The sequence below is a fragment of the Prionailurus bengalensis genome, chromosome B2 (genome assembly GCF_016509475.1).
Source record: "Prionailurus bengalensis isolate Pbe53 chromosome B2, Fcat_Pben_1.1_paternal_pri, whole genome shotgun sequence".
Classification (NCBI taxonomy): Eukaryota; Metazoa; Chordata; class Mammalia; order Carnivora; family Felidae; genus Prionailurus; species Prionailurus bengalensis.
Window position 1 is genome coordinate 3,763,357 of NC_057349.1, and position 15,439 is coordinate 3,778,795.

A 15,439-nucleotide genomic window follows, 5' to 3' on the forward strand; every position below is an offset into this window, starting at 1 on the left:
TGTGCACTGGTGATCTCCCGTCGTCTCCGGGACGAGGCGTTTTACCTGTGGTTTCCCAGAGTGGACACAAGTGGCAGTCTAGGCCACTCAAGGTTCAGTTCAGTAAAAATAACCATCTGAAACAAAATATACATAAATCTGTGATGAAAGCGTGGTCCTGGGAACGTTAGGCCCCATTACGTAGGTCTCCTCAATCAGAATTGGCATTTTTCCCCGACCTCCAAGTGATTTAATTGGTTTTGAGATGAATTGAGCCAGAATATTAGTGTGAAATCCTAAAATCGGTGACTATGACAAAGATTACAGGGATTGAAATGATGAACTAGTCATCCAATCGGAGTCTGTTTTAATTCACCAATCAGGTCATTCAGTCTTTAGCCAATGGTTTCATTGCGCGGGACTTTTGAAAAACTCGAGACCAATCGGAATGTTTCTGAGTATATATAAAGGCAACGCCTTTGGCCTTCCTTGTCAGTTTGGCTTACTTCTTCGCTTTCTCTGAAATGGCTCGCACGAAGCAGACGGCGCGCAAGTCGACGGGCGGCAAGGCCCCGCGCAAGCAGCTGGCCACCAAGGCGGCCCGCAAGAGCGCGCCGGCCACTGGCGGCGTCAAGAAGCCGCACCGCTACCGGCCCGGCACGGTGGCCCTGCGCGAGATCCGCCGCTACCAGAAGTCCACCGAGCTGCTGATCCGCAAGCTGCCGTTCCAGCGGCTGGTGCGCGAGATCGCGCAGGACTTCAAGACCGACCTGCGCTTCCAGAGCTCGGCCGTGATGGCGCTGCAGGAGGCGTGCGAGGCCTACTTGGTGGGGCTCTTCGAGGACACCAACCTGTGCGCCATCCACGCCAAGCGCGTCACCATCATGCCCAAGGACATCCAACTGGCGCGCCGCATCCGCGGGGAGCGGGCGTAAAGCTTTCCCACTCTTGATTTCGATCAACTCAAAGGCTCTTCTAAGAGCCACCCACTTTTTCTGTAAAGTTGCTGTGACTCTCCACTGGAAGCCGTCTGGGGGTTTTAATGTTCGAGACTTGATTCCCTGTTGGCCTTCTGTCTTTAAGTTGGTCTGGTGAATGGCGTTTGGCTGTCTTCAGAAACTTCGCTGTATTCTGCACCTTGAGGTGTGCCCTAAACTACTTAGTGGAAAAGTTCTAAGGTAGTACCTTCTGGCTCTGGGGAAGGGGCATGTGAGTTCGGGAAGTCAGGGCTGCTCTGGCCTGGCAGTGGGATGATCCACTATTTCATACGTGACTAGTTAATGGGGACATGTGGAAGTTGTGGATCTTTACTCCCAAAAAGTGAGCGTGGGTGCTGGTGCTTGTACGTTTGCTGTTTACACAAAGTTCCCACCGGTTTGGGTATTTGCAGTTGGAAAACTGGAGCTGTGGGCATGTTTAGTTTTTTCATGTTTGAGACCTCAATTTGATTAATTCCTATCCTTATCGTGTGAAGTGAGTTTTTTTGGCTTTTTTTGTAAAAACTTAGAACAGTACAGCCTGATCGTTGACTGTAAAAGAATTAGACTCAGGGTTTCTAATGAGCTTACTGGTCACAGAGCCTATAACAGTCCTGGTGGTTTCTACAGTCTTGACTCATAAAGGGTGTGCCCACCAGCAAGGGCATTTGTAGGGATGAAGATTCTCATCACCACGTGCCCCCCACCCCCCATCCCCCCAGGCCTGGTCAGAAGCTGCATTGTACCAAGTTCACCTTATGTGCTTGTCACTGACACCAGTTTAAGAAGCCCATTTTTAAAAATGATATTTTTGGCCTCATCAAGAAAGCTACCTGTGAACTCTCACCAGGAATAATCATTTGCAAACAGCATGCTTCTTTATGTCATAGAGTTAAATGTTCTCCAAATCAATTGCACGTTCCTGGGAAAATAGTTTGATTTAACAGCTGTGATCTCAATATTGATGACACATTACAGACAATTAGAGGTTTTGTGAAAAATATCTTTGCCTGATGTCCAGTCAGGACCATTTTAGTTGTAGTCTATGGGGTGCTTCTAGGGAATGGTAATTATGAAAGCTCAGATGCTACCAACAGGAAGTTAGGGTCAAGACCAGATGCGACATAAATTCCAATCTTGTGGTTAGCTCCTGTTTAACTCCTGACTCCCAGTTTAGCAAGGAGTTATATCTGTAGAATCAGGTTTGTAGCTTGCTTTCAGAGACAATATATATATATATATATATATATATATATATATATATATGGATTTTCTGGCTTGGTTGATAACTATTTACCTCGCTGCAATGAATCGAATAATATCTGGCTTTTGTAGGAATTTCTGAGGGTAGGGCCAATGTGAGTCTATGATGAGAGACAGGGCTGCTTTGGGCAACTGACAACACGAGATTAAAAAAAAATTTTTTTTTAAGTTTATTTATTTTCAGAGAGAGTGAGAGAGCGAGCACCGGTGGGGTAGGGGGTAAGGGGCAGAGAGAAAGGGAAGAGAATTCCAAGCAGGCTCTGTGCTGACAGTACAGGCCCCAAGCAGGGGCCTCAGCTCATGAACCGTGAGATCATGACCTGAGCCCCAGATCAAGAGTCAGAGGCTCAACCCACTGAACCACCCAGGCGTCCTGGTAATACCAGATTTTAAGGGATGCTACAAAAAGGAACATCCTGGACTTCTGGGCCGACACTGGGCTCGAAGTGCTGTTTGGGTATTCACCTGGTCTTTCTCCGTGGCCTTTGTCAAATTATCTTCTCCCCCACAGCTATTTTCATTTTTCGAACTTTTTTATTATGCGACATTTCAGAATATAGGCAAGAAGAAATAATGGTTTGATAAACTCTGTATACCCTGCACCAGCTTCAACATCATCAACAGTAGCCAAATATGTTTTATCTGTACCTCTTGATCATTGTAAAAAAAAATCGTATCATTTCCGCTCTCAATATTTTAAAACACATCTACCGGGGCGCCTGGTTGTCTCAGTCGGTTGAGCTTCCGACTTCAGCTCAGGTCATGATCTCAGGGTCCAAGAGTTCGAGCCCCGCGTCGGGGTCTTGCTGACAGCTCGGGGCCTGGAGCCTGTTTCGGATTCTGTGTCTCCCTCTCTCTCTGACCCTCCCCCGTTCATGCTCTGTCTCTGTCTCAAAAAGAAAAAAAACATTAAAAAAAAATAAAAAAACAAAAACACGTCTACCATTTTAAAGCCCAAAATGATCCGTGATGATTCCCCCAACAAACATTTCTCAACACTGATGAATTTAAAAATTTATCTACTCCACACATATAGTTGTTGAGAGTTTACAATGTGCTAGGTGCTGTTCTGTGCGTTGGGAATAATGCTCGGAGAACAAAACAGAATTCTCAGCTCTCGTGGAGTTTACACGTCCAGGAAGGACAGACAACAAATCAGATGAATATCAGAGGTAGCGTGGTAGATGGTAAGAAGAAAAATGAAGGTCGAATAAGGAATGTTATGGGGAGTTGAAATTTAGATAAGGCACCCATGAAGACAAGGATACAATTTCAGCATAGATTTGAAAGGGGGCGAGGGGAGAGGAGAGGGGAGGGGAGTCGTGAGGTGTTCCCCACCCCCTCCGGCTGCATGGAATGGGCGGGGCATAATAGGAGGAGGTGAAGGCGGAGAGATAAAAAGTCAGATCAAGTAGGGCCTAGGAGACTTTAGCTCTGAGATGCAAGGCTTTGGGAGCAGTTGAACATAGGAATTTCTGTGTGTTTCTCAGTTAAGCAGGTTCTGTTTTATACTTAGGTCGTCCCAGTTGTGCTCCAGGACAAAAATTAGGGCACACTTTTCTTTCTATCCAGGTCTAGCAAATAGAAGCTGACCTTTTAGCATTTTATGCTTAAGGAGAAAAGAGCAAACCTGTGCAGGTTAGAGGTGAAATGCAATTCATGTCCTGATACTTCAGACGTGCTAGTTTCATGGCCACAGGCAAAATGTGTACGCTCAGGTAACAAACTCCATTTGTTTGAATTGCAAATTCAAGACGACAGACATGAACGTCTTCGGGGACTAGGCCAGAGGTTCGCGTATCAGGAACAGTGGTGAGCCCCCCCAGCTGTATTTCGCTGGGTGAGCCAATCAGCAGCAGCAGTGTTGCTGGTTGAATCTACACCCACTGGTGGCCTGTTCCAAGCTCTGGGTGGCATCTGGGTTTCCCTTAGGTCACTTGCCAGGTAGAGATGTTAACAATCCCTGTCTCGGGGAATTGTCTAGGTGGTAAAAGAACCATGACTTCATGAGTTCAAAAGTGTAATTTGGTGCCTGCATAGATCATTTTATTTAATCCACACAATAACTCTATGGGTGAGGGGCCATTATTAGCCCAAATACAACGACAAAGAAATTGAAGCATAGCGAGGTAAGCTACTTCACAGAGGTGCTCATTTTGATAATTCAGCCATGGGTTTTATCTCCGGTGCTAGACAATGCATGGCCATTGTGTGTTACGTGCATATTTTAATTTTGCTTTATCTGAACACCCATCAAAAACTTTTTGAGCGGTTACAACGCGCCCCACGGTCATTGGAGGTGCCGGAAATAGAGCAGTGAGTAACATGGGTAAGGTTCCCTTGGGGTGGAGCTCATGGACATTGTCCTTGTCGTTGTGGGAGACAGGAAATAAAAATAAACAAACACAGTATTTTGGTGGGTAAAGAGATTCAGGGGTGGAAGAAACAGGCCAAGAAGATTAAGGACTGCCAGGGATGGGTGGTGGAAGGTTGTAGTCTTAAAGAGGGTGGGTGGGGAGGACTCCCCCACTAACGTGCCACCGAGGCAGAGGCAGGAAGCCTGGGAGGGAGGTGGTTCTGCACGCATCTGTGAGAAGATCATTCCACAGAGAAGAGGACAGTGATGACTGAACAGGTCCTAAGCTGGGAGCATATTCAGGGTCACGGTCTGACAAGCAGCCAGAGGACAGGGTCCTCTGTGTTCTCAAGCTGGGGTTCCCAGGGAAACTCGGCATTGATTCACGTGTTTTTAATATTTTTTGAGAAAGTATCACTCCAGGTTCCCGAGCGCACAGTGAGGATGGTGAACCAAGAGGCAAGGGCGGGTATAGACGAGTGTTAAGCTCAGGGAGGACTGCCAGCCTGATTCAGGAAAGGGTCTCAATTGTGTGATAGTGTACTTAAAATCAAAAGTAAGAGATTTGAGGTTCCAAATGAGAGAACAGAGCTTTTTAGAGCAAAAGGCGAGGAGTGAATCTTCTGGAGGTTCGGTGCGTAACGAATGTTACCCTGATGGTGAGATCTTCGGAATGAGTTGAGAAAAGCTACCAAGGTAAAAAGTGCAGAAGTCAGGCCCGAGGCAGGTGAGGCTGGAACTTGTATACCGGATGGTGGCCCTCAGAATGTACATGGAAACAGTGGGCTGTCACTGGACTCCAAATTCAGCCTGACCTTGTTCACGGGCTTTGAGTCTGACCTTGTTGGCCTCCCTCTACCTTCCCAGGTGTTTTCCTGATCTCCCAAGCCTGTGCTGATCGCACACCGCCTGCCCCGGCTTCCCAGTGGCGGTGATCACTGTTCATCTCAACGGGGAAATTTGATTCTAACTAGACTGGTATCATTTTATTTTCTTTGCAGCCGAAGCAATTATTGCCAATATTTACAATTCAGTTGTGTTGTACCAGGAAGCTCCAGTGTCCCCCTGAAGAGGTAGGAACTCATCAGTCTCCCTCTGTCTTTAAAAATTTTCTTTAAAAAATTTTTTTTCAACGTTTATTTATTTTTGGGACAGAGAGAGACAGAGCATGAACGGGGGAAGGGCAGAGAGAGAGGGAGACACAGAATCGGAAACAGGCTCCAGGCTCCGAGCCATCAGCCCAGAGCCCGACCCGGGGCTCGAACTCACGGACCGCGAGATCGTGACCTGGCTGAAGTCGGACGCTTAACCGACTGCGCCACCCAGGCACCCCCAAAATTTTCTTTTTTAATGTTTTTATTTATTTTTGAAGGAGAGAGAGACAGAGCATGAGCGGGGGAGGAGCAGAGAGAGAGGGAGACCTTCTGTCTTTAGGTGGGAGCTGTGGCAGGGACAGCCACACAGTTGTTCCCTGAAATTGGCTTTTCCTCTCTTATGTAGTAATGCCACTCCCCCGGCTTCTTTTGTAGCTAGTGTGGCCATCGAGTATTTTTGGCCAAGGGCATATTAGCAAAGGCCGGGTTACCCCATTCTCAGGATTTCAGTATATGGTGGGGATGCCAGTTTCTCCTTCCTTCAGGATAGAATGTGAACAAGAGAGTTGTAGCTGGAGCAGACCTCTTGGGCTGCAAGGTGTGAGAATGACAGCTAGAGTAAAAAGGTAGGAAATTACCCGCATGTCTTCTTTAAAATTTTTTTTAAAAAAATGTCCATTTATTTTTGAGAGAGAGAGAGAGAGAGAGAGCCAGCGGGGGAGAGGAAGAGAAAGAGGGAGACACAGAACTCAAGGCAGACTCCAGGCTCTGAGCTGCCAGCACAGAGTCTGATGCGGGGCTCGAACTCATGAACGGTGAGATCATGACCTGAGCTGAAGTTGGACGCCCAACCCACTGAGCCACCCAGGCACCCCCCAACCCCCCATTCATGTCTTCAATTATACTACCAGGCAGGCCATTTCTGGGCACACAGCCTCCCCGTATTGGCTGCCCGTGACATCCCAAGCAGCCATGCCCTTGACGAGGGTGTTTGTCTGCAGAAGGCAAATGGGGCTAAAGTGGAAGTCACCAAGGGGTGGTCAATGTAAGACTGAATACTGAGTACCTCATAAATATTTGGTGTGGCGCAAATTCTGGCATTTCTCGCTCTCTTTCATCTCTTCCCACCTCCGAGTAGCACACGAGCTCTGCTTGCTTTCTCTATGTGCACCATGTCTGCCAGGCAACAAATGTATGATTTTTAGTCAATACAGCTTTTGAATTTTGTCTCCATCTCATACAATTTCTTGCTTACCCCCATAACACTTCTCGTAAGTTTCTCACTTAGGAATTACCCACTTAACATTTCTTATGAGTTGCGGCCATCCAGTTTGTTGGTCTTGGGTTGGTCCTCCATAGCAGAATCCAATAGCAGAATATATTTGAGAATATTCTCCAATGACAGAGCCAACGCACATTACACAAAGGGAGATGAGCTCCTTAGGGAGACCCCATGCCAGGCCCGAGCTTACATTTATACACCTGTTCATGAGAGAGAAACCGTCTTTTATCTACTTTAACTAGTGACTATTTTAGGTTGTCTGTCACTCCCAAGGGTGTCCACAAAAACCAGTCCTTAAGAAGATTAATGGACAAGATCTATGATAGTGTTCCTTTCTGCATTTCAGTAAGATCCTACATTTTAGTTAGGCACCGAACTTGTACACAATCCCCGTGAACCCAAAATGAGACATGGCCCGATGAAAAGCATAAATAAATATATAGCACCTGTTGTTAACTCTAGTCCATAAATGCAAACTCTGCGTGGTTTTTTTTTTTCCTGCACATCGAATCTTCTCTCCCTCTAGCCACGTCCTCTTCCCTTGTCATTGTCCTACTCAAGATTAAATCCATTTGACTTTTGGCAATGCTAAAGTGACCTTCAGACAGAGGTTTGCCCTTTCTGTTAGTCTGTGAGACTCCTATTGAAATGTCCATTTTAGACTCGGAGCCCTGTGAGGTCAAAGATTATTTCTATCCTGCTCACTGAGGTCTTCCCCAAGTACCTGTCACTCTCTGAAGCTCACCTTCTGAGGCTCTCAACAAATACACAAATAAACTCAGAGTCCTAGTCCTTCCCCTCAACACGTCATTTAGGGAAGAAAGTTAGGCACACTCGGATCTGTGATCCTACAACCCCGTGCACTAACCACCACCCCCTCTGTTCCACACTCCCTGATCCAACAGAGAAATGCCTAGGAGGGTGGAGTTGCCAAAAGTGAGAACAGTAACTGAAGGGCTCTTGATGACATGAGTCTCAAGGTATTTTGTAAATGGATAGGCGACAGTGTATTCTGTTGAGGATTCCTATCAAGCCTCTTAAGGGAAGACGGCCCAGGCCTGGCTCCTGTGCTGGCTGGCAGACATCACTGCAAACCAAGAGGCGGTGTTTCCAGGCTGTTCTCTGCCGCTTCTTTACCTTCTCCTTCCTCTTACAAATCCTGTTTACTTTTCCAAAGAAGCACGGAATGCCTCAATTACTTGCAGAATAACAACTAAAGTTTGGGGTTATTCTTCAATAGACATCTATCCTTTAGGTTCAGTGGTTTCCCTCCCAACCCCTTCCATTTACTAGGAAATTAGTTTCTCACGCCATCAGGTATATAGCATCCTATTGTTTCCCACTGAACAATGACTCAGACTCACCAAGCACATTGTGCTTTCTACACAGGCTTGCCTATAAAGGATGCCAATATGTAGAACTCGTCCAGGCTCATCCGGACAGCCCAAGACTTCTCAGTACAAGCCCTGGCGAAAAACCTGCCAAGTTAGTTTCATTTTCTGAAACTCTCAATAGTTAAGCAGCCAAGCACTGCCTTGTTTTCGAAACAAGTTTTTCTGCTCAGGGCTGGCTTAATACCATGTTTCATGAACACAAGCTACTGAGGAAACTAGAATGGGAAAGTAAAGACCGAGAAGAGCATTTCAACTGCCACATGGCTCTTGCCTAACACTACCAACACTCCAGGATTAAAGCTCTTCATGTGAAAGGTTGAGCGGCTCTGAAAAGAGCCTTTGGGGTTGGCTAACAGGACGCTTACTTGGCAAGTCTACTTGGAGCTGGTGTACTTGGTGACGGCCTTGGTGCCCTCGGACACGGCGTGCTTGGCCAGCTCGCCGGGCAGCAGCAGGCGCACGGCCGTCTGGATCTCCCGGGACGTGATGGTCGAGCGCTTGTTGTAGTGCGCGAGACGCGACGCCTCGCCCGCGATGCGCTCGAAGATGTCGTTGACGAACGAGTTCATGATGCCCATGGCCTTGGACGAGATGCCGGTGTCGGGGTGCACCTGCTTCAGCACCTTGTACACGTACACCGAGTAGCTCTCCTTGCGGCTGCGCTTGCGCTTCTTGCCGTCCTTCTTCTGCGCCTTGGTCACCGCCTTCTTGGAGCCCTTCTTCGGGGCCGGGGCGGACTTGGCTGGCTCAGGCATGGCGCACAAACGTAGCAAAAAAGTCTAACAGACTGAAAGCTGAGCGTCAGGCTGGCCTACTTTTATATGCCTCGTATGCAAATAGCGGCTTGATCTCTCTTAACTCCTGATTGGAGCAAATCTGCCAGTAGAAACACCTTATGCAAATAAGGTGATTTTAAATCTACTTTCTGATTGGTCGTTTGTGTGAAAGCAAGTCTAGACCCTTTTCTCCACCATCAGAGTTTTCCTTTTCAAAACTGCAAAAGTATAGCTTGTCTGTAATACCTGTTTATGAAGTCTTGTGTCTCCCTAGATCCCGACCCAGAGACAAAAACCTGACAAATTTATGACATCTGCCTGCCAAATTGCAGTTACCCGGTTACTAAATGCAATAAAGAGAACACAAAAATTAAGTATTTAAATTTTAAGAAAATTATGCCATCGCATTACTAGTTTGGTTTGCTCAAAGTCGGCAAAATTGAGGCTTTTTCACGAAGCGAAGGACCGTCACATTTCAACAGCGGTGCGATTTTTATGTTTCCTAGGAGCAGAGTGTCTGGAAGTGATGCCAATGTTTGTTGGTGTGTTGGTAGTTATGGGATACGGCGCTTCCTTGGCTAATATAACACGTGGCTTCAAGCTCAGAAACTGAGAAATGACAAAGGACGATACCGAACCGGATCAATCACGTTCAGACGGAGAGTTTTTGAAAGCTCTCAGGAACTGGAGAGGTTTCACTTTCGCCTCTTCCCAAATTCAATTCCAGACAAGAGGATTAAGACAAAACCAGTTAAGGTACCGTGAAACATTAACTACAGGCTGAATAAAGGACGGAAGACTCTGGGAACATAGTACATTTCAGGATTACGAGATTTTCTAAAGTGAGTCCTGGTAGCCAATCAGAAGGCCCATCAGGTTGCTCAATTCACGGCGCGGAATTTGAAGATTCGGACCAATCAGGAGGACGTTGCCTTTATAAATAAGAGCCAGCGCAAAGGGACTTTCAGTTGGGCGTCTGGTGTGCATTTTCCCGTTATGGCTCGCACGAAGCAGACGGCGCGCAAGTCGACGGGCGGCAAGGCCCCGCGCAAGCAGCTGGCCACCAAGGCGGCCCGCAAGAGCGCGCCGGCCACCGGCGGCGTCAAGAAGCCGCACCGCTACCGGCCCGGCACGGTGGCCCTGCGCGAGATCCGCCGCTACCAGAAGTCCACCGAGCTGCTGATCCGCAAGCTGCCGTTCCAGCGGCTGGTGCGCGAGATCGCGCAGGACTTCAAGACCGACCTGCGCTTCCAGAGCTCGGCCGTGATGGCGCTGCAGGAGGCGTGCGAGGCCTACCTGGTGGGGCTCTTCGAGGACACCAACCTGTGCGCCATCCACGCCAAGCGCGTCACCATCATGCCCAAGGACATCCAGCTGGCGCGCCGCATCCGCGGGGAGCGGGCCTAAGTTCTTAACGAAGGATCGCCGACCTTAAACCCAAAGGCTCTTTTCAGAGCCACCTCTCGTTTCAACTTAAAGAGCTGTATCCTGGGCAGTAATGTCCGCAGTACTTCCTCTCCCATCTCTCCCCTCCCCCCATGTGGGAGGACCTCTAGGGGCAGCGGCATTTGCCAAGATTTGAGTAGCATTGGTACCTGTCGCGGGAGCTGACTCCCCAGCTTCCTACTCTGGCCTCCACCTGAACACGAGAAACTTCGGGATCCTTACCTTGATTAGGCCAGAGTGCGCCCTTGGAGGCCTCTTGGCACTGCATCCTGCAGCGGAGGGTGTTTGACAGATCTTGGCTTTTCCTTCCTGCCTTCGACCATGTGGAGTGTAGTGAAGGGTTCATACGGCCGCCTTGGACTGGTGTATTTACCCGGTCTGAGAAGTAGTAGCGGCAATTTATGTCCAATCCCGAAATTGACCACTCAGGATTTGGGAAATCTACAGAGCAGCTGGCTAGATGCCACTTTTAAAGGGCAGCAGTTGATGCCGGACCTACCTGGAACCCAGGCGTGGGTTTTCACATTTCATTCTGAAATGACAGGAAGCGAACTGGGTTCCTGCGTTTGATAGGGCATGCGCACACTGATGTTCATGAAGGCGTGCTGAGTCGTGCGTGGGAGCAGTGAGGTGGCAGTGCGTTTATTTCTTTACTGAGCAATACATCCTCCAGTAAAGACCGTCATCCTTTCTGGGCTGGAAATGGAGGTCGGGTACCGGTACCCCAAACCTGGGTTCCACAGCAGTTCCAGAGTTCATGCAGCAGCACTAGCCGCAGTGTGGGCAGCAGCCTGTCTAGAACTGCGCGGGGCGCCAGTGCACCAACCCGGGGGCCTGGAGTGAGAGCTAAGTATGTTTAGCTCCCCCCCCCCCCCCCCCCCGGAAATCGGCTTGTTGCAGCTCGTGACTGACTGAAGAGTCGAGGTTGTGCAGAATGTGTCTACACCCCGTATGAGAACCATGTAGTCTCTAAGGCAGGACTCAGAGCTTTCACAGGTGGTGGTGAATAATCTGTTAATCCTCAAAGAACCAAGGAGGCAACAGCTCCCACCTTTGCTCAAACAAATTCAGAGTCCTATGACAATCCCCAGCGCCATGCAGGATTTGTACGCGCAGTCAGGTCTTAGGGACATCGGTAATGGGGAACTCTTAGCCTCATCCCAGGGTTTATCCCGCTGTGAGGTTTAGGAAAGGCTGGAGGTTTTTCAGGAACCAAGCGAACAGCTCTGCGTGTCAGTGGAAACACAAATCCGATGGCCGGAGCCACAGGATGGGGATACCAGCATTTATTCAGCAAACACTGGAGTCTCTTGGTGGGGTAAATCTTTGGCTACAGAACCCAGAAGTCAGATTTCAGAACAACGGGAACTATGGTTCAGTCGGTGCAATACTTTTGAACCTTGAAGCAACCTGGCAAATGATAATAGCAATACCGTGGGATTCCTTTGTGACTATTCAAAAGGTTATTAGGCTCCCAGATAGCATAGCAGCACTTTTGTGTCTTAAAAAATGTCATTTTAAAGTGGACTGCAGGAAGTACAGAATAACACAAAACTGCCAGGGGCAGGGGCAAAACAACCTGGTACATGGAAGTTCATGGCAGCTTTATTTGCAATAGCCCTAAATTAGAAACCACTTGTATCTTTCAATGGGTGGATGTGAAATGTTTTCATACACCCACGCATGGATTCCTGCTGGGTGATAAAAAGGGAGGTTAGTGATCCAGATAACAACTTGCATGGATCTCAAGGGCTTAAGGCTTAGTGGAAAAAGCTACTAGGGAGGAACCCATTTTCCTTTACCCTTGGAGGTTCTTTGGCTATAAATTGCTATAGAAACAAATTAACAGGAGAAAAACAAACTTAATTATGTATGTGGGAGCCCCATCAGAGTATGAGACCCAGGGATAAGTCTGTCAGTTGAGATTGATTGATTGATTGATTGATTGATTGATTGATTCATGCATTCATGCATTCATTCATTCATTCATTCAAGTACTTATTCATTTATCTTGAGAGAGAGGGAGAGAGAGAATCCCAAGCAGGCTTCGCCCTCAACACAGAGCCTGATGTGGTACTCGATCTCACGAACTGTGACCCGACCCAAAATCAAGAGTCAGATGCTCAACCGACTGAGGCACCCAGGTGCCCTGTCAGTTGAGATTTATAGGCCACCCTGAGCTAAAGGCACAGGGACCTGTGGCTTCAAAGGGAAATAGGGCAACCCACAGATAGGCGTTTCATTCTGGTTGGGCTGCCCTCACAGCAGGGCGACAGAAGAGACCCCTGAGTTGGAAGACGTGCGGTCACGTAGGGATGATCTGTGTGGTACCAGCTTGTCAGTTGGCTTTTCTCATTTGTGAAGTTTCTGATCAAGGCCTTTGTCCAATCTCTAGATCGTTTTCCCATTTTTGTTATCGATTTGAATAAATATTGATTAATTAAATTAACTAGACAAATGTGGGTTTATGTATTCTGGATCCTAGCACTTGGTCGATTTTAGATTCATATCATTTTCAGTTCTGTGACTTGTAGTTTTGCTTTTTACGTAGTCGCCTTTATAAACCGAACTCCTTGCTTTTAAGATGGGTACAGTTGCACGTACCCATCTGTTACTTTATGTCTTTTCTTTTTTCTGTCTTATTTTAAAAATGTCCTCTCTAATCCCAGGTCATGATGATATTTACTTATGCTGTTTTCTCAGAGTTTATGTTTTGTTTTTCACATTTCCATTTTTAATCCTTGGGGTGGGGGAGCTTTAATTTCATTTGTTTTCCATGTGGCTACCCAGCTTTCCAAGCATCATTTACAGACAGCATCATATTTTCCCTGCAGGTCTCTTTAAAAAATTTTTTTATTTTTTTTGAGAGAGAGAGAGACAGGGCATGAGCAGGGGAGGGGCAGAGAGAGAGAGGGAGGGAGACACGGAATCCGAAGCAGGCTCCAGGCTCGGAGTTGTCAGCACAGAGCCTGACGTGGGGCTCTCGAACTCACGAACTGTGAGATCATGACCTGAGCCGAAGTCGGACGCTTCACCGACGGAGCCCCTCAGGCACCCCTCGCAGGTCTCTTATGCCACCTCTGCCCCATCTAAGTGCTCCTGGGTGTGAGGGTTTCTGGGCTCTCTGTTATGTTCCGGTGGTCATTGTGCCCGGAATGTTACCACTACATTGTTTTAACCATTATGCTTCGATGATCTTGACCATCTGGTAGCTGAGTCCATCTTCTCACTTGTCACATAGAAGGAGATTAAGTATTGATTTGATTACGAATCCAAACTGAGCATCTTAGAGATAAAATAATTTCTCCTTTTACTCTGGAAACTACGTTCCACTATGGCCAATGTAGTTTAAGTTCCCAGGTAAAATCTCAGTCAAATTTTCACAGTGTGACAAAGGAAGGTTAAGGTTACTTCAGTTAGGTTTTATTATTACACAATCTTAGTTGCTTAAAAAACACCCCGAAATTTGTTAGCTTACACTTCTGGAAGTCAGAACTCAAAATGGGTCTAAGGAGTTACCATGGAGGTGTTGGTACGATCGCATTCCTTTGTGAAGGTTTAGAGGGGAATTCTTTGGCTTGCCTGTTTCAGCTTCTAGAGGTCACCCACATTCCTTGGCTCGTAGCCCCTTCCTGTGTCTGCCAAGCACATGGCTCCAGTCTTTGCTTCCATGGCCACTTCTGTGACTCTCATACCTCCTTTCACAACAATCCTGTGGTTGCACCGGGCTCCCTTGTGTAATCTGGAATCATCTCCTAATCTCCAGACACTCCATTGAAATGTTTATTTATTTTTGAGAAAGAGCAAGTTGGAGAGGGGCAGAGAGAGAGAGAGAGAGAGAGAGGGAGAATCCCAAGCGGGCTCCACATTGTCAGCGCAGAACTCAACATGGGACTGGAACTCACGAACCGTGCGATCATGACCTGAGCCAAAATCAAGAGTTGGACTCTTCTTTAATTTTTTTTAATGTTTATTCATTTTTGAAAGACAGAGAGAGACAGACCACAAGCAGGGGTGGGGCAGAGAGAGAGGGGAACACAGACTCCGAAGCAGGCTCTGGGCTCCGAGCTGCCAGCACAGAGCCCAACGCAGGGCTCGAACTCATGAACCGCGAGATCATGACCTGAGTCGAAGTTGGACGCTCAACCGACTGAGCCACCCAGGCGCCCCAAGAGTTGGACTCTTAACCAGTCGAGCCACCCAGGCGCCCCACCCCAGACCCTCCATTTAATTCCATCTGCAAAGTCCTTTTCGGTCAGGTAACATATTCACAGGCTCTGGGGATCTGGACCCATCCTCATGGGTGGGCTGGGCTGGGTAGTATTCTGTCCGCCATGACCACAAGGACTAAAGCCTTTTTGCCTCTGTGGGGGTTCAGAGCATGCCATCTCAATAATTGCTGCTTCGATATTGAAGTGAAATCAAGGGGCGCCTGGGTGGCTCAGTCGGTTAAGCGTCTGACTTCGGCTCAGGTCACGATCCCCAGTCTGTGGGTTTGAGCCCCGCGTCGGGCTCTGTGCTGACAGCTCAGAGCCTGGAGCCTGTTTCAGATTCTGTGTCTCCCTCTTTCTCTGACCCTCCCCTGTTCATGCTCTCTGTCTCAAAAGTAAATAAATGTTAAAAAAAAAATTAAAAAAGAAAATGAAATCAATTTGACTTGATGATCAACATATTGATTCTTTTCAGCTGAGGCACTTGAAAAACAGCAGAGGCAAGAAGGGTGCTCTGACCTTCCTTCTTCTTCCCGAAAGCAGGAGATAAAATTCCCTGTCCCAGGAGGAAAGAATATTCTTATCGGAGACGGGACCTGAGATGGAGAGTAATCTGTAAAACCAGACCTTGTTAAAATACCCCTTATCTTTCTTCAGCCTC

General features: G+C 47.7%; 2 protein-coding genes across 2 annotated transcripts; one reads left to right on the plus strand and one right to left on the minus strand.

The window, feature by feature from the left end:
* Positions 1–503: 503 nt before the first annotated feature.
* On the plus strand, positions 504–10,582 carry LOC122490254. The gene is made up of 4 exons (XM_043592850.1): positions 504–910; positions 8,702–8,834; positions 8,991–9,111; positions 9,978–10,582. Exons 1-4 carry the CDS (start codon positions 504–506, stop codon positions 10,526–10,528), a joined length of 1,212 nt encoding a protein of 403 aa, XP_043448785.1. The 3' UTR covers positions 10,529–10,582.
* LOC122490305 (histone H2B type 1-C/E/F/G/I) lies at positions 7,933–9,130 on the minus strand. Its single transcript, XM_043592915.1, has 2 exons — positions 8,711–9,130; positions 7,933–8,038 (listed from the first exon to the last, which is right to left on the minus strand). The coding sequence occupies exon 1, from the start codon at positions 9,098–9,100 to the stop codon at positions 8,720–8,722; it is 381 nt and encodes a 126-aa protein (XP_043448850.1). The 5' UTR covers positions 9,101–9,130; the 3' UTR covers positions 7,933–8,038; positions 8,711–8,719.
* Positions 10,583–15,439: the final 4,857 nt, after the last annotated feature.

Coding starts and splice junctions, on each gene's coding strand:
- LOC122490254 (XM_043592850.1), top strand. CDS start 504: ATGGCTCGCACGAAGCAGACGGCGCGCAAGTCGACGGGCGGCAAGGCC. Junction 911..8,701: donor CGCATCCGCGGGGAGCGGGC/GTAAAGCTTTCC, acceptor GTTGGCTAACAG/GACGCTTACTTGGCAAGTCT. Junction 9,112..9,977: donor CTCAGGCATGGCGCACAAAC/GTAGCAAAAAAG, acceptor GAGTCCTGGTAG/CCAATCAGAAGGCCCATCAG.
- LOC122490305 (XM_043592915.1), bottom strand. CDS start 9,100: ATGCCTGAGCCAGCCAAGTCCGCCCCGGCCCCGAAGAAGGGCTCCAAG.